Source organism: Scleropages formosus, chromosome 21 (genome assembly GCF_900964775.1).
Source record: "Scleropages formosus chromosome 21, fSclFor1.1, whole genome shotgun sequence".
In the NCBI taxonomy this organism is placed as follows: Eukaryota; Metazoa; Chordata; class Actinopteri; order Osteoglossiformes; family Osteoglossidae; genus Scleropages; species Scleropages formosus.
Genome location: NC_041826.1, coordinates 20,178,592 through 20,197,182, shown reverse-complemented (window position 1 = coordinate 20,197,182; position 18,591 = coordinate 20,178,592). Strand labels below are relative to the sequence as shown.

The following is an 18,591-nucleotide window of genomic DNA, read 5'->3' as shown; positions in this document are numbered from 1 at the left end:
AGAAAGAAATCAAACGCTTGTTGTTCGCTGGCGCGCTGTATTTTCAGCTTTTTTTCTTTTTTTTTTTTTTTTTTTTTCTCCCGAGGTACGCTCGCGCGTGCGATGAACGCGACTTTCGCGTGTCGCTCAACCCGCATCGCGTCACCAGTCTCGATCACCTGTGTGCCCTCTATGGGGACCCCGCCGCGCGCGCGCCTACTCGTGTCGCGCGCCGCCGGAACGCTCTTCCCGGACGAAAGATCCGCGTCGACCGTCGCTTCCCTGCATGATCTGTACCATAGTGAAATACTCTTTTTTTTACTTCGAGTTTTGCCTCCCTTTGAGAACTGTCTCTGCTAAATGAATAAATGTTTTAACTCCCCCGCATGTATACTTTGTTACTTTGTATTTCAAGCGCCGAAACTCCGAATGTTTATGAAGTTCATCTTTCGGACCCGCGCTTTTCAGCGCATATCATGTAGACAGAAGGCCGTTTTACAGCAGTCTGTTGCGAAGGGCAGCCAACCTGTTGCTCTGAGATGCTCTCATTGACATGTGAACATGCTGCCTGAAAACAAGCAGACAAAACACTGCTGTGGTGTGTTACTGTGCTCTTAAGTCTTCTGTACACTTTTTACAATTTTTAATTTTTTTTTTCCCCTTCAGGAGGGGCACAGGCAGTGCCAGCAGCTGGAACAGCAGCACCCCATACCTCCCACAGCCCCGGATGCCTGATGCCCTGGAAATAAACAAATTATAGTGCACACATCCTCCAACTCTCTTACCTCACAGCTGTTACATGAACAACTGCTTTTAACATGATTCCTTCCATGATCCCACAGTTACGGCACCCATTCGTCTTATTCCAGTACTCGTTTTAATACAGTCTTGTTGCATATGTGAGGAATAGATGAATGCAGATTTTTTTAAGTTTTTTTTTTTTTTTGCTAAATGTTTGTTTTGGTTGTTCATATTTTTTCACAAGGACGTTTAGGCCAATTTGGCCTCCTCAGGGACCCACATAATGACCCTCCTTCCTCCCTTTCACTTAAGGAGGGTTTAGTCTTCAGTTTATTTCACAGCCATAGACAGTTCTGTTTTCCAGAAGAAAATTCATGCTTAATAGTGGAAATATGAGCTATTCCAGCTTTACCGTTCCTACCTTATTGTGTGAGTAATAACTTAAGTATGTTAAAAGTCAGTCATCACATTTTGGAATACATTGATCCGTTCCCCGGGGCGCGGTGGGCTTGGCCGGGTCCCGCTTTCTGGTGGCTCTGGGGTTTGAGTCCCGCTTGGAGTGTCTTGCGACAGACTGGCATCCCGTCCTGGGTGTGTCCCCTCCCCCTCCAGCCTTTCGCCCTGTGTTGCCGGGTTAGGCTCCGGTTTGCCGCGAGGGACCAGCGGTTTCAGCCAATCTGTGCGTGTGTGATCCGTTCCCTAGCATCAGCCTATACAATGGCTGTTTTAAATCAGCTCCTACAGGGTATATTTTGCCTAAAGGGGACCTGGTGATCATGGTAGTATGTTGTATGTCCCTTACTAGAGTGTCATGGTGAAATTCATATCTATTCTCTGATTTTACATGATACGTGTTTACAACAATAGTCAAATCACAAAGAACATCTATAAAATACCTCATTACTTTTATTCAGTTAGTTGACACTTTCCTCTAAATCAACTTGCAATTATTTACCCACTTTTACAGCTGGGTAATTTTACTAGAGCAATTTAGGGTAAGTGCCCTGCTCAAGGGTACTACAGCTGAAGGTGGGATTTGAACCTGTAACTTTGGTGTCCAAAGGCAGCAGCTCTAACCCATATGCTACCAGCTGCCCTGTTAGTTTCATTGTGTGTGTGAAATTTTGGGCACGGCATTTTCGTTGAGGGGTGCATGGTGCCAGTCAGGTAATGCGGTATCCGAGGAAGCGAGGACAACGTCGAAGAGCCGTCAAACTACTGTGGACCACCTTAAGGGGCTGCGAAACAAGAGCGGACCACCTTAAAAGACCATGTAATGTGACTGGCGGTAAAGCAAGAGGCAGGCAAGCTGGGACCACACACAGCACACGGGGCCCCACGCTGAAGGAGTCTTTCCTTTTCTCTCTCCACGTCTGTGTATCTGCAATGATAGTGAAATACTCTAGCGAGGGACCACAGAGCACCGCCGGCCCTCTACAGCTATCCCATGTCTTACAGTTTCATTCAGGCAGTCATTGTACAAGAGCACAAGACCACTTACATTTTCTCTCACACACACACACACACACACACACACACACACACACACACACACACACACACACACACACACACACACACACACACACCTACAACCGCTTGTCCCGAGCGGGGTAGCAGCAAACCGAAGCCTGGAAAGGGAGGAGACACACCCAGGACCTCTTGCTCAGAGTGCGTTTCACAGCAAGTGAAGAGTGTCATGTAAAGAAACAATTTAGTTTGCAAGATACTACTCATTTGCCAGTGCACAACTAGCTGTGTATAGGATTGAGTCTGATAAAAAATACAAAGGTGACCATGACAGGTGATGTGATGAGCGCTCAAGAAATCAGTAGAGAAGGAAGTCAGAAAGATGGGTTTTGAGACCCTTCTTGAATGATAAAAAGGATTCAGCAGTTCTGAGGGAGAAAGGGAGTTCATTAAAGTACACCAGGGCCAACACCAAGAATCTATGGTCTTTCAGTTTTGATCCGCTTGTGAGCGGGTCCACCGAGTGGCTAGAGGTGGAGAAGGGCTGTGCTCTTGCCCGGGTAATACGTGATTGGGCCTCGTAGATATCAGGGAGTAGATCCTTTTTTCAGTCTTATAGGCCGTAACAACTTGAAGCCAACGGAGATGAGCAGGGGAGATACTCCGTGGGAATACATAGGCAAGTTGAGCACAACTCGTGTCACAGCATTCTGGATCAGCTTGACGGCAAAGGCCAGAACACCAAACGGGACAGAGCTGCAGCAGTTCCACTAATTCCAGAAGAAACTTTTTAATGGAGCTTTTTGCCAACATCAGCGCAGCAAATGAGATGCAACAACAGCATAATAGGTGTGTTGTGTCATGGAAAAACCTGTATGTTACCAAAAACCAAAAATTCTTCAGAAAAATACTAAATCATTGTAGACTATATCCGAGGTGTCTGACGTATCATAAGAGAGCTACAGATTTGCAAAATATTGAAACAAATTGAAGTCACAACTGTTTTAAAGAAATTAATTGAACACAGTAGTCCTATAACATGAATAAAAATATAGAAATAGAAAGTCTGTTCAATGAAAATGTCAGTGATCTACACCTGACTTTATAACAGGGATTCAACCCATGTCTTAAACCAAGCAGTATAACAGTAATAAGAACAACAATTTCAGCCTTATTATTATTATTAACATTACCAATACAGTAAATACCCCCCCATAGACAGTTTCCCCCTAAGGCAGGTTTGGAACTTCCCAGGCAGTGCATGATAAAGGAAGCATCTCTGTTCTTGTGTTGCTCTACATCTGAGTGGAATATTGTGATTCAAACTGCTAGAAGTGTTACGTCTTGCCCTATACCCAGGTACAAAATCTGAATAAATATCCTAAGCATAAATGGACAAAATGTGCAGGTATGAGCAGAGTAGCAAAGTGTTCATATCCAGGCAAAGTTCTCTCCGTCGCATAAAAACACAAAACCAGACTTCAAATAGACCTTCATGGAATGTACCTGCTATTCAAAAATGTCTCTTCTTCACATTCACATGAACATGTCCTTCGATGCATGATGTCAGCAGGGCCACGGCCTGCAGCCTGCAACGGTGGGCTGCACACAAGTGCCCTGTGTCATAGATGGCGGATGGCGCAGGGTCAGTGCCAGGGGTCACAGCGGTGCTGCAGATTGTACTTTTGCAGTTCGATCTGGTCCGTGATTTGGTTGATCAGGACCTGGGAGAGGAGGATTCCCACCAACTGTGATGGACAAAAGGAAGAAATGGTTTTGGGATCAGTGGAAAGGAGCTCACTTCATCTGCTCTCACTTTGCCTTTCTTCCCTGGGTGTGTTTTCTTCTAACTAATGGCTGGAAGTGGACAAAGCAGGTAACGTTTGCTCATTTAAAAAAAACAAACACAAAATAAAATTTAAAAAAAAAAAAATGTTTGCATCTTTGAAAATTCACAACTCAGACCTTTGTAACGTGACCTTTGTATGTTGCTGCAGTCCTTTGCGCTTCTGTTGCAGCAGATGTGATGTGTGCAACCCTTGCTGAATTATTCAACTTGCCGCTAGTCTCACCTGCGGGATGGCCAGACCCAAAGCGATGCCCCCCAGCAGAAACAGGTTATCGTGGATCCAGGTGACGAGCCGGTCGATGCAGCCATTGGTGTTAATGAACACGCTGGCTTGCAAGTAATCCAGATCCTGCATTCCTTGTCCACACATAGTGTTCATGATGGCCTTGAAGCACACGGGGGAGATTTTTTAGAAAAGGACTTTTTATCTTTTACACATTCGCTTGGAGAACATTCCACTAGAATATATATATATATATATATATATATATATATATATATATATATTCATTAAAAATTAATATTATTGACATACAATGAAACAATTCAAAGCACAGATAATAATTGTAGGCACATGTCCCTAGATGGTGATGTGGTATGAAGGATTCGCACTACTGGCAAAACCAACATAGACTTTTAGAAGGCAACCAAATAGGGCTTTAGGTGTGTCTTTACCACCAAACTAAAGGAAACAACAATGTGTTTTAATCTGGCATCAGGCCATCAGCTGTTAACACTAGTCTACTAGTGTCTGGATTTGTCATGGAAGACACAACCTTGTTCTTCCTTGACGATTTCCATCATTTGACATTTTTTGATGGCGATAGAAAACACTCGAACTACATCAGAATCTGCCTTAAGTACTCAGCCGGGTGAGATCAGGCGACTGTGACGGTCGTGGTATATGGTTTACATTGCTGTGATATTCTTTAAGTCATTAAGTAGTCACTCCCTACGTAGAATGTATGAAGTTACTGTCACCCTGCAAGATTTCGTTATTATCGGGACATCTATGCTTTCACATAGAACGAAAGTGATCATTCAGATTGGCCCTGTATGTATTTGCATTCACATTGCCCTCTAAGAGAATCAGTGGCCAAGCCAAGCAGGAGGTCTTCACTGCGATAAACTTTTGGGTTTACAGACGTTGAAAAACACCACACTGGTACCACTGGCGGAGAAGAAATTGGAGGACGTCTCATCTGATCAAATTACTTTTTGTCCTCTGCTCAGTAGATCACTCCTTACGTTCTTTGCTTTACCCATAAAACTGCATTTTTGCTTGTAATACATGTTTTTTTTTTTTTCTCTACTCCAAACCAACCCCATTATCTCCTCCTCTGAACTTCTTGATGGGTTTTTTTTTCCAGTGAACGTTATTGCTCAGTCCTTGGATTAACATATAATCAATTGAGAGAGAGTTTGCCTGTTTTTCCTTGCATCTTGAAGCAATGCATGGACATCCTGGTCAAGGACTCTGCGCTTTCCTCCACGGTTAACTAATGATCTCTTTCTCTTTGACATCTACGCTACGATCACCTTTACCACTGTCGCCTGTGAAACATCAACAAGTGAAGCAGTCTTCATTATTTGATGGATGTGTCCTGATACTTAACCTTCTTTCGAAGTCGATATTTCTTTTCTGAGCCACAGTGTCACGGATGTTACATGAGGGAAGTTGATTTGTTAATTATCTCACCGACACTTTATTACGCGTTTGGAAGCACTTGCTTCCCATATAATTTGTATCTCTCATGCAGTCGGGTGTTTCCATTAGTTTGGCAGTCACCTGCATGATTTCTATGCTTTTGGATCATGTACTCAGAGCCACCGAAAGCTTACATATTAAAACCTCATAAACAGTAGCACACTAATCATTTCTAATATGTGGCTACTTCCTTTCCTATACATTTCTCCTTTTCAGCAGCTGAAAAGCATGGTTAAAAAAATGGAACGACGAAAATTTTTCACGGTGCTGCTGCATTCCTTGCAATTTCATTGCCCGCCTAGCACTGCCGCATCCGGACAGAGAGGGGAAGTGCGTCAAATTAAAAATAAGTTCAAGCTGGAACCTCATCCTTAGGCAGCAGACAGCAAGAGTAAGGCACGGAGCAGCGCTCCCGACTTGGGTTCTCCGGGGTACAGTTGAAATACATGTTCTGGGACCAGTCCTTGTAGGAGATCCCTCCACAGCAGCTGAACTGGGGAGACACAGCATAACAGTGTATGTGTTGCTACAGACTACCTCATATTTTTGACTGATCTCACTTCTGAACTAGAAATATATCATGCATAATAAACAATGCACAGATCGAACCCAGACCAGTTTTGATTAGCAGTAATGTTGTGCTCATACATACAGGTGGCGGACAATTTCCAGCTCAGCATACTGGATCAGTGCGCAGTAAAGTCTTTCAGATTTTATATCTATGATGTCTCCTTATGAACCATGCACTTGTATAATGGAAAGCATTACCTCTTTCTGCCCAAAATCGATGAGGTTTTGCAAATCCAGGTCATCCCTGTAGTGGACAATGGCATTATTGATGATCTCACTGACTTTGCCTTGTGCCTGTAAGAAAGTTTAAAAAAATAAACATTCAAACTTTCAAAAAAAAAATTACCCTTCCTCAAAAAAAAAAAAAAAAAAAAATCCACTGGTTACAAATTTTATCAGTGATTTTCAGAACAAATCTGCAGTATTTCATTACACATTAAATTCCTTATAGTTGTAACCCATACATTATTTTTATTGTAAATCGATTTAAGAAGCTGCTTCTAAATGCACCATATAAATATTATTAGAAGACTACCTGAGACAAATCTTGTAATTACTGTGATCACTCATAATGTCTCCAACCTCTCTCTGCTGATCTTACGTTACAATCCCATTCGCATTAAAAGAATATTAGATTAATTCACTCACTTGTAATGATATTGCCTTTCAAGGGAATTCTATGCGTTTCATCACTAACTTTTAATAAAGGCTTTCTTTGCAACTGTCCATGGCTGTCGCTAGTTGGGTGGGACCCACACCTGGAGATGGCCCACAAACATTTCAGTAGTGATTAATTTATCTTATTCGAAAAAAGGGGGATACTTTTTCAGGGGTCCCAGAATTCTTAAGTACATCCCTGCAACGGACATGTGCATGGGGGGGATTTTGCTTGCTTTGTCCAATGTGACACCACCAAGGTACATATTTTGCATTGAAATGTCTGTTCTCCTAAGGAATTTGAATAGAGAGCTGGCAGTTCATGACACATAATTTACAGTATAAATAACATTTGCTTCTGCATTATATGAGAGAAACCTGGAGATCAGTTATTCATCCCATAAAATTTTGCAGGGAGTGGGAATCGCTCTTGTAGTTACACGTTATGGACAGCAGGTGGAGCCAAATAGCCAAGAGCCAACAACAACATTAAATTGTAGTCCTTCTCCCTGTTACACTTAAAAATGTATTCATTTATCTAACACTTTTCTCCAAAGCGACTTACTTACAGTGATTTAACCATTTATACAGCTGGGTAATTTTACCAGAACAATTAAGGATGAGGACCTTTCTCATGGGTGCTACAACTAGAGGTGGGATTCAACCCTACAACCTTTGGGTCCAATAGCAGCGGCTCTAACCACTACACTATGAGATTTCTAACGGCACGTGTGCTCCGTTACATCTCTGTGCATATTTACATGGAACGCTGTATGCTGCGTCTGCTATAATGCGTGTTTTAATTATGCAATTTGGATATAATGCGGCAAATAAGCAGCGGAACACGATTTACATCACACAAACTTTTGCTAGTGTGGTCTGGGAGTAAGGGAATGCCATTCTGAAAACAAACTAACACAGCGCATTTTTTTTCAATTTTGTGACTGTTTTTAATTCACTATTACAGTGTAACACGATTTACTAAAGTAACATGAGTGTAAAGAACTGTTCTAGTGGCCCAAATACCGGTGGAGATAAGAGAAAATCTAAAACACTAGAACAGATTTTGGCTGTTAAAAGGGGGGGGGGGGGGAAAAAAAAAAAAAAAAAAGTCAAACTTTGTATTATTTCATTATTTTCATGTGCTTCATAGTTCATTTAAAGGAGGTTATGATTTTAGGGGGTTTTCAGTATCTTCCAATTCAATTCCTTCTATGCAATGAGTTCTTAGTAACTTACGTATGTATTTTATGTGCTCTGCCGTGAATCCCCTTGTAGCGTTGAAACTTATTTTCTTATGCAAATCAGCATAAGGCCATGTTTCACAGAAACACTACGATCACATTAGAGCAGAACTGACTGTATCCCACACTACTGCATAGGGACCTCTATGCCTAAAGTGGACTTTTCATTAATTATTACAAACTGGTATGATAAAGAGTGTGTTCTTTATAAAAAAAGAAAAAAAAAAGTTGTCACTGGGTGTGCGTGTTTTGGGTGTTTTTGAGAAAACCTGTGGTAGACAGCAACATAGGGCCTGGATACCGAAACACAGAATAAACTCCAGAATTACGTATAATTTGGCAAAAGACTTGTTTTGAGTGGGTGACGGACCAGCCTGTTCTGTACTAGACTGCAAAAAGAGAGAAAGACGGCTTCCGTCATCAAATCAATTTTTTTTTAAATCTTTTCTTTCAATTTGGAGACGCGCGAGACCTTCCCAAGCAGGCGCGTGACGCGAGACGTCCTCCACAAGTGCAACGAACGCATTCGGACGCTATTTACCGTAGTAGCCTAAACGCAGTCAAGGTAAACCGTCAAGGATAAACAGTCTTGCTCGGCTAAGGACGCTGTTAAATATTCGTGAAAAGAGCAGTTCCAGGAAAACACGGAGGCCGCCCTCCTCTTTTAAAGTACCCAGCTGTGTTTAATGACCGCTGAAGGACAGCTGCCGCCACGATCACGAGACTGAAACTGAGCGATTTCGCCGACTTTTAACATGAGAGCGAAGGGAGGTCAACGACGGCGATGCATCTTATTCCTTGTTCACCGCAGACCTTCAGTCTGAAGCAAGTCACAGTCCTTCAAGTTTCACTTTCAGATTAACAACCTTTCATAAACGTTGTAAGAGCCGGACTCCTTCGGGGACTTGAACCCGCAGTTACTGGTCTCGAGTCCAATTCCTTGGCCACTTGTACATTTACACACGTACAGTACTGTGCAGAAGTCTTAGGCCCTTAGATGTTTCACAAAAATATTTATTCTAGACGGTTGTTTAATGTCTTCTGCATTAGTGTCAATGGGAAAGAGCATATTTTAGATTTCCAAGCATTCCTTTTGCAAAAAGTTAGTTTTACAGTAAGGGTTTGGTATGTCGTTAAAGAAAGAAAGTAAAATAGTAATAATCCACTTTCCAAATAGAGAACTTGAGGTCTTTGTATGGCTCGCCGATTAACTGAAGCAGGAACGGCTGTATAGAGGCAATAAAACTGGGCGAGGGACAACCATGCTGAAAATGTGAGGTTTTGTCACGTGTGGAAGTTTAACTTTCAGATCTTACACTACGGTGAGAGTGCAGCAACAAGACACGAGGCGGTCGTCCTCGGGACAAGCGCTTGTTGACGATGGATGGTTACTGAGCTCTGTAGGAAGTTCGTTAATTAAGAGCGTTATTTTTGGAAGGGGGGCGCGGTGGTGCAGTGGGTTGGACCGCAGTCCTGCTTTCTGGTAGGTCTGGGGTTCGAGTCCCGCTTGGGGTGCCTTGCGGTGGACTGGCGTCCCGTCCTGGGTGTGTCCCCTCCCCCTCTGGCCTTGCGCCCTGTGTTGCCGGGTAGGCTCCGGTTCCCTGTGACCCCGTAAGGGACAAGCGGTTCTGAAAATGTGTGTGTGTGTGTGTGTAATTTTTGGAATCGTTCTCACTTTACAGTTTTTTTTTCTCCCAAGTGCCTAAAATTTTTGCATAGTACTCAAACTGACACTTTTCAAACACCATTCCACTCCCTTTGCAATTTTGTTTACATTTTTACAGCATTTATAATTATATTGTAATATATTGTTTTTTATGGAGCACCATGGTCCTGGAGGAATATTGTTTCCTTTCACTGTATCAGCTGAAATTACAATGAAGCCACTTTGAGTTTTCAATTATTTATCTATTCATACAGGGAGGTAATTTACTGGAGCAATTTTTTAGGGTAAGTACTTTGCTCAAAGGTACTACAGCTGGAGGTGAGACTCGAACCTGCGACCTTCAGGTCCAAAGACAGCAGCTCTAACCACTACACTACCAGCATCCCCTGCGTTCCCAAAGAGTGTCCCGTTCCACTGTAAGATTTACCTTATCAGAGAAGATGAAGCCCAGGATGCCAACAGCCAACTGCAGCAGGAAGACAACTGTCAGGCAAATGCAGAACTGTGGGGTGGAAGAGGGGAGACTTCTGGGTAAAAAGTCAATCCATCATCCTAACAAAGAACATACAGTAACTTGTGCAAGAGCTCACTTCTCTCGGCTTAAGATCAGCGAAGGGGAAGTTCATTTACACTGAGCTTGAATCCTAATGTCAATCGACTGTAGTCCCCGTACTTCTTAAAACACTGCTTGTGTACAAGTTAATCGTGCATTAACTGTCACATCGATCTCTTTTACCATACAGAAAGCACACGCATTTTTGGAACCGCTTGTCCCAAGTGGGGTCGCGGAGAACCGGAGCCTAACCCGGCAACACAGGGCGTAAGGCCGGAGGGGGAGGGGACACACCCAGGACGGGACGCCAGTCCGTCGCAAGGCACCCCAAGTGGGACTCGAACCCCAGACCCACCGGAGAGCACGACCCGGTCCAACCCACTTCGCCACCGCGCCCCCCTATACAGAAAGCAGCAATTTGCAAACATCATATCACTGTAACGACCCCACAGAACCCTTTGGTTCCCAGAAACCCCTGAAAACTGACCGTTTGGAGCAGGCAGATATTCTCACGCAGGGAACCTACACAGCCGCAGAACGTGAGGATGAACATGAACACGCCCACGATGAGCAGCAGAAGGGCAGGGTCCACTGCCAAGCAGGCCATCGCCGCCTCTACAGAGCAGAAGAGTCAGACGGTGATGATGGGATGAAGCAGAGGACCCCCCCCCCCCCCCCCCCCCCAAAATCTTTTTCTCACTACTGAAATACAGGCCCCCCCTCTCACTTCCTGCAGAAGTAATGTTGCAGAGAGGCTGTGCAGGTGGCTTTCAGTCATGTACTGTATATTAGAAGGATTATAGCAAAAGACATTATATTAATATTTAGATCAGGCTGAGGTCTTTGCCTGTGCCTACAACAGCATGTGACAAGTGGAACAGCGCCTGCAACCTTTAGATCGCATGTTCAGCTTCTTACTCGGCAGCCTGCGCCTGTCGATACCCGTGTTCCCAAAGAGTGACTTCAGGGAGCGGGAATTTTTTAACAAACCCGTGGCCCTGTTTGATGTTCAAGCAGTCTTTGAGTTCGGAAAACATCAGAACAAACCCGTCGACCTATTTCACAGCCCCCCGTGTCATACCTTTTCTAAACTGCTCATTCTGAGGGCGGCAGATTACCCACCTGCATGCTTCATGACCCGTGCGTACACACCAATCAACATCATCACCATTGAAATAGTCTGCAGGGGGGAAAAAAAAAGAAAAAAAAAAAGGTAATTCTTGATTTCTACTTCCACTGGTGTACCGATACAGAAAAATACACAGTTCGTGGAACCTTATTCCAGGCCTTTTGCGATACAGTTCACTATGTCCTCATCAAAAAAACAGGAGGTGTATGATTTATCCAGATTTTACCATTTCTTTTTCATTTAAAACCAGTTTTTCTTCACCGTCGCCCTGCAATTGACCAGATTTACACCCAGGCTCACACTGGTGGGTCCACGCTGACACCCAGTTAAAACTCAGCAACCAAGCTGTTGCTAATAATGGCATCTCTTATCCACGAACAGGAGCCTGCCTTTTTAAAAGAAAACAAAAGAGGAGGGATACATTTCGCAAAGTCCCTTTTCACAAGCCCTCTTCTGTTTTCGGTCATTATGTGCATGGGAACAAACCACAAATCAATTATTTTTGTGTGTTCAGCGAGAACTTAATTCACAGCTCTCATATTTATGAGGGTTAAAACACAATGAATCACTAGGGTAAAGTAAGCTCCTTACCACAACAAGATCCATGTGCACCAAATGCACAATATCTATCACTGATGAACACTTCAGGCTGGGTTCCTGAATATCTACCTATAAATACGTACAATAACTCTAAGCCACTTTTGGATAGAACTATCTCTGGAACTGTTGGAAAATACTTCTTTGCTGGAAAGCCACTGCTTGACAAGTATATTATGCTACATTTCATCAGAAACTTCATTCACAAAAGCAGAACTTTATTGGACCCAGCCTTGAAGGAAGTGAATTGCAATGCAGAGATTTTTTTTTTTTTTTTATAGAAATCTCCTTAAAAAGACTTGAGGCTCCCAAAGCACCTTAGAGCAGGCAGCCATCAGCAGCCAGAATGCTGGGTATAAACACTGCGTAGGAAGCGAATATTGAGTCCCAGCCATGTTACACTCTGGATGAGAAGTTAGAGCATGTTATGTCACGGCGGCCATGAGCCAAGGAGCAGAAACACCCACACTGCTCAGGCCATTCTGAGGGGCTGTCCTTACTATTGGCCTCTGCTCGTAACATTCGTAGAGAGCAGCCAAATGGCTGAGAGAGTCGCTTTTCCCTCTCTGTTCACGGGACTTGTGGACACACAACAGTCTTGACGCATCCCACAATGCTCCTCTCCCTGCTGGACATCTTAAAAAAAAAAAGACCTGGATTTTAACATTACTCTACCTTTGAACTTGAAGGGAGCAAAGAGCTTTAAAGCAGAGCATAGAAATGATTAAACTTTCATATTTTTGCGCATCCCTTTTCCTGTTTTATTTCACACTTTAAAACCGAGTAACAACTAATCTGAACTGCTACAACGAACAAGGCTCTGTAAAAAATATCCTTGAGGTTGAGCGCTGTTCTGGAGAGCGGTTTGATGCAGCGTCCGGCACCGACACCCCGAATGAGTTACACGGAGGAGTCTCCTTGAAAAGATCTTGAAAACAAAGAGAACACGGGACCCTCTCTTCACAATGTCCCCTGTTACACTATCAGCATATGAATAAATGAAAGTTTGGTTGCTTAGCAACGGAGTGGTTCAAAAAGAGAAGTGAAAGCAGTTCAGAATATAAAGTACAATGCAGAAGCCCACTGTAGAATGGTTTGTCCTTAAAGGCAGCGTCAGCAGGATTGCTTCTTTTTCCTCTTCATCTCCGCAGGCCTGAGCTCCTGCACATTCTCAGCGGTTCATTTCTGAGCAAATGCGAACAGGTCACTCCAGTGTCGAGGAGGTCCACGGGAACCTACTGAACGGGGATGGAATACGCCAGCAGACATCAAGCCCGTTCACGCGAGAGGCAGATTTGTCCGAAATGGTCACGAGGATGAAAACGAACAGACCTGATAATGATTTTGCCCTGCTGACGGCTTTCCGGCGCAAGGCCAGGATTCAACAGCGTGGTGACCTGACAAACACAAACACATGACCCCGGGACAACACCTGAAGAAGGAAACAATGTGGAAAGGGCCCATCTGATTTAGACACGCGTAGTCATAGGAGAAGTGCCTGCAGAAGTGACCTTTGTTAGTGAAACACGGTGCAATACCCTGTTTACTCTGCTTGACCTCATTAGAGCGTCAGTGAAGGTGTTCCGGCGCTTAATTCTGCAGAAACCCGAGTAACACAACGAGACGCGATAAGCCTTAAGGCCACGGTTAATTAATAAGTTACCAAAAAAAAAACTCATCAAAACTCACTGTTCTATAATCAGTGAACCAGTGAAAGCAGAAACTTGACTCGTTTATGAGCAACGCAGTCAGTGCAGCTGAACTTACCCAAAATATCATGTTGAAAATGAAGAGCAGATATTTAACGAGCGGACTGACAAAAGTGAAATCTTCGTCTTTCGGTGCCGCTTGTCTCCTCCTCCTCCTCCCCATCATTGATGTGATGACTGACTCTGCCAGAGACGATGATTATAAATAAAATTAATTTGTCTTGAACGAACTTTCGCTCCCGATTACGCACAAATCACAGCCGTATCATAGTATCGCCACAGCCCACTTTATCATAGTTTATGCGAGGAATGAACGCGAACTACATCGCGTCAAGTTATGCGCGGCCTCCCCTCCCTCGCGCACCGCGGCTGCGCGAGACGCCTCGCTCCGCTCCGTCGTCTCCGCGGACTGGCGCGCGGCGACACGCTCGTGCGGCGAGCTCGCGCACACCGGCCAGTGGGCGTTCCCTCGGTCTCCGGAGGGGGAGGGAGGGAGTGACTTCCACTGCTGTTATATTCCAAGCGCTCGAAAAGATATGCGGCGCGTAAAATTTGATGAATTTTGTTTATTCGCACATCTTCCGGTGTGTCACCGCGTTTTTACTCTGCGCGTCCGAATAAACACCACTGGACCATTCTGTCAACGAGCTGCAGGCACGGACACGGCCGTCTGGGTGAAGCAGGACGAGGGAAAAATCGTTGGGGGAAACGGTAGAGGAAACGAGTGCGGGAAAAAAAGAAAAAAAAAAAAAAAAAAACGTTTGCGGCTGGATAACTCAGTGAATAAAATCGTTCAAATGAACTTTTGTGCCAGAAACGGCCATATACATTCTTGGTATGAAGCCGAGAAGTGTTTTGGCTCGATCCCCTTTTCCCAGCCAGGTATACAGTCGGTGTTTTCGGGAATGGCGGAACGCAGCCTGCAGTGTCCTGTCCTGCGCTCTTCTTCCGATAGGTAGAGGGGGGACGGTGGGTGTGCAAATGAAATGAAAAGAGTCTGTATGGCTGTAACAGGGGGAGCCAAAACAAAGTGCAATTGTCTGGGCCCTGGACAACGAACCCAACCCAAGCAAAATAAGGAAAATGCACATTTAAGGCAGTCTTGGCAGGCCCCACCTGCAAGGATGCAAAATTCCTGCATAGGCTCCCCAACATAAGTCCGCTGAGGTGCTAATATTTCTGGTATATCCCAAAATGTGAAATAAACTAAACACTAACTCCATTGCATTACATCAGATAAAAACTTTTAAGTTACCTTGTACCTACGGTTTTTAAGCAGTTCTCATATATGCAGAATTGTCTCAAACGGAAAATGCAAACCTCATCTGTTAGTTCTTAATTTTAATGCTGAAAAGCAGAATATTACTAGGATGTGAGCCACACTAAATGAGATTGACACCTCTGTCAGGGTAGAGAGAAGCCCATTTGTAAGATCTTTCTATGACCCCTCTACATACAGGATCAAACCTGTTCAAAGTTGCAGACCACACACACACACACACACACACATTTTCAGAACCGCTTGTCCCATACAGGGTCGCAGGGAACCGGAGCCTACCCGGTAACACAGGGCATGAGGCCTGAGGGGGAGGGGACACACCCAGGATGGGACGCCAGTCCGCCACAAGGCACCCCAAGCGGGACTCAAACCCCAGACCTACCGGAGAGCAGGACTGTGGTCCAACCCACTGCGCCACCGCACCCTCCACTTAGTTGCAGACTATTTATTGAAAAATTATCTGGCTGTGAAAGGAAACTTCCTGAAAAAAAGTGATTGTTCAGACTGGAAATTGATCCATCTTTTCAAATGATGCCAATTTTGCCATAATCAAAAAGATGTGTGTGACAATTAAAATCTGTCACAGATGCAAGATGACAGCTCAGACTACTATCAATTTGTTTAGTTGGCATCATACTGTATTTGATGTGCAACATAGTAAAGAAGAATATATAGTAAAAAAAAAAAGAAAAAATAACCTTACTTTGCCCCACCGATGGATGTGTGCTGATTTTGATACTACTGATAAAACTGTATTTTCTGTTACATTCATATTGCACAATTCTGAGATTTAAAAAAAAAATCTAGCTTTTTTGGCAGAAAGAAATTAAACTTATCATTCCCTATGTTTTTTTCAGTCCTAAAATCATAATTCCAATGTTTCTCATGTGAATTCAACTTATTTTATTATCTGAAGCTTGTAGGGTTTTCAGAATGGCTGTAGATTTAACAATATCAGTTCATTTACTTATTAATTACAGGTCAGGTAAATGTGTTATCAGTATGATGTCCTCTAACTGTTCAATCACTGATCTCAAGGAACCCAGGTCATTTGGCTCTCCTGGTGTCCAAAACATGGTGAACTTGTTTTTGAAAGCATGCATACTGGCTTCACTGAAACTCATCCACTCAGATCTTTTCTGCAGGATTATTCTGCAGGTCAGCCCAAGAGTGGTGTTGGAGGTAACAAACCTAAGGTCTGGGCTGAACAGAAAGTTCCCTTTTCTTTTGTGATAGAATCATAGCCCAAGATACATCCCTTCGAATTACGAGAGTTCGGCACATGAAGTAACTGTGTCCCTTTTAATGGGATGTGATGATATTTAACATAAATGGGTGTCACTTTGGGAGATGAGCAACGCATAAAGCTTTTTACCTTGTAACTGATGGCAGTTACATCTTTACACTTTATTTTTTCTTGGAAGTGACAGTCACCATCTAGTGGCCAAAAGGTAAGACAAAGCTGTTCACCACTAGCAAACTGGACAGCTTCACACTTGATGGTGAAGACATAGAGACAGTAGCTATCTTCAGTCTACTTGGATCAATAATCAATACAGAAGTGACAAGCAGCCAAGAAATCCAACGCCGAATTTCTCTGGGAAAAACCACCATGAAGAGCTTGGACAAAATTCTCAAGTGCAGGGATGTGACTCTGTACACAAAACACTGACTTGTTCAAGCCATGGTCCTCTCAGTCATGTCATACGGATGCAAGAGTTGGACAGTGAAGAAGATGGACAGGTAGAAAATTGACACCTTTGAACTATGGTGCTGGTAAAGAATCCTGCATTTATCCTGGATGGCCCAGAAAATAAATGAATGGGTCAGATCAAATCAAAGATGTCACTGGAAGGTCAGGCAACACAGCTTTGACTGTTATTTTGGACACATCACACAGAGAGAACAATCAATGGTAAAGGAGATCACGCTGGGCAAAGTAGAAGGTCAACACAGAAGTGGAAGGCCTGCTACACGGTGGATCGACAATCGCCACAACCATGGATGCCCCACTTTCAAGTCTTAGCCAGTTGGCAGAAGACCAGATGCTTTTCAGGACAACTATCCATAGTCACCATGAGTTGGCATCAACTTGATGGCATCTAACAACAACCTGCAGCATATAGATGGCAACACATTTAACCATGCAGTTCCCATTAACAGGCTGAAAGACTCCAGGTTAAAGAGTTTCGCTCTGAAAGGTCTTAAAAACGCATTCAAATTTTCCCATCACCTAAGACTGCGATTCACCACACAAATTACCAGAACATGATTGGCAGCTGTTGCTCATTAAGAAGTATTATAATAATAAATAGGCTGAGTGGTCACTCATTATGTGTCACCTTCTTTCTGGCTTATCCTGGTGAGGGTTGCGGTTGATTAATATGGAGGCGGGCAAAATTAGCCATGACAAATTTTACGCTATTCTCACTTAGCTAATGTCTAAGTAGAAGATGTTTTGCACTTTGTCTCATATTTACATGATAATTATTCATAACAGTTGCATTTTTGGTTTTCTCTAGCTGTTTGTCAGAGAAAGGCTCGTTTCCTCTTGTCATAAAGGCTGGCGTGACCCCTCACGCGGTTAGAAATCACTTCTCCTGACGCATTCTTTCATTTTCCATTTGTCACTATGGACAACCAGCAATGTGGCCTGACTGGTATCACAGATTTTTTTTTTTTCCTTTATTTTTTTTTAAACAGATCAGAATGGATTACCAGTACACTAAAGGTGTCTGGTACCACAAACTGTGAAACTGGACAGATAAAATAATTTTCTATTCATAACTTCTCCCATTGGAATTCTTTATGTGAATAAGCCATGATTAAAACATCATACCACTACTTATTATTCACTAAGATACTCCAACTAAACTTATCTTGCTTGCTGCGTGCTCTTGTAGAGAGAATACACTATGTTCATTTAACTGATGCTTTCTGCAAATGCTTTTCTCATTTACCGATTCACAGGGTAATTATTACTGGAGCAATTTTAGGGTAAGTACCGTTCAAAGGCTCTACAGTTGGAGGTGAGCCTCGAACCTGTCACCTTGGGGTCCGAAGGCAGCAGCCTCAACTGCTACACATACACACACGGAAGCGTGTGAGAAAATCACTCGTGGACTGGTGCGAGCGCAATCTTTCACAATTATCAAAGGTTACAAAAAAAAAGTGTATCTCGCAATCAGACTGAGAGATACGGATGCAGGGACACGATCCTCGACGTGGAGTCAGTTTGTGTGACGTCACAATTTAAATTAGCATACATTACGCATGTAGCTACTAGCTGCTTGTGGCTCACATGGACGGAGTACGAAATATATACGCAGGGGAGCGCGCGCGCCACCCCCTGCCAAGGCCGTAGCTCTTGCTCGTGGGAGAAGTGCGAGGGCTGCACTCCCATGAACCCCCCCCCCACCGAACCCCCTACCTCCCCCCGC

General features: G+C 43.7%; 1 protein-coding gene across 1 annotated transcript; it reads right to left on the bottom strand.

Annotated features, from left to right (window-relative positions):
* Positions 1-3,216: 3,216 nt before the first annotated feature.
* On the bottom strand, positions 3,217-14,270 carry LOC108920747 (tetraspanin-33-like). Its single transcript, XM_029247576.1, has 9 exons — positions 14,237-14,270; positions 13,931-14,055; positions 11,560-11,617; positions 10,925-11,052; positions 10,312-10,386; positions 6,516-6,611; positions 6,112-6,240; positions 4,263-4,424; positions 3,217-3,938 (listed from the first exon to the last, which is right to left on the bottom strand). Exons 2-9 carry the CDS (start codon positions 14,036-14,038, stop codon positions 3,837-3,839), a joined length of 858 nt encoding a protein of 285 aa, XP_029103409.1. The 5' UTR covers positions 14,039-14,055; positions 14,237-14,270; the 3' UTR covers positions 3,217-3,836.
* Positions 14,271-18,591: the final 4,321 nt, after the last annotated feature.

Bases quoted from the DNA above. Each gene is read 5' to 3' on its own strand.
- LOC108920747 (XM_029247576.1), bottom strand. From the start codon at position 14,038: ATGATGGGGAGGAGGAGGAGGAGACAAGCGGCACCGAAAGACGAAGAT. The intron at 11,053-11,559 runs GTGGGTAATCTG...TCTGCTCTGTAG, and splicing joins ACGGGTCATGAAGCATGCAG to AGGCGGCGATGGCCTGCTTG. The intron at 6,241-6,515 runs GTAATGCTTTCC...GTGTCTCCCCAG, and splicing joins TCGATTTTGGGCAGAAAGAG to TTCAGCTGCTGTGGAGGGAT.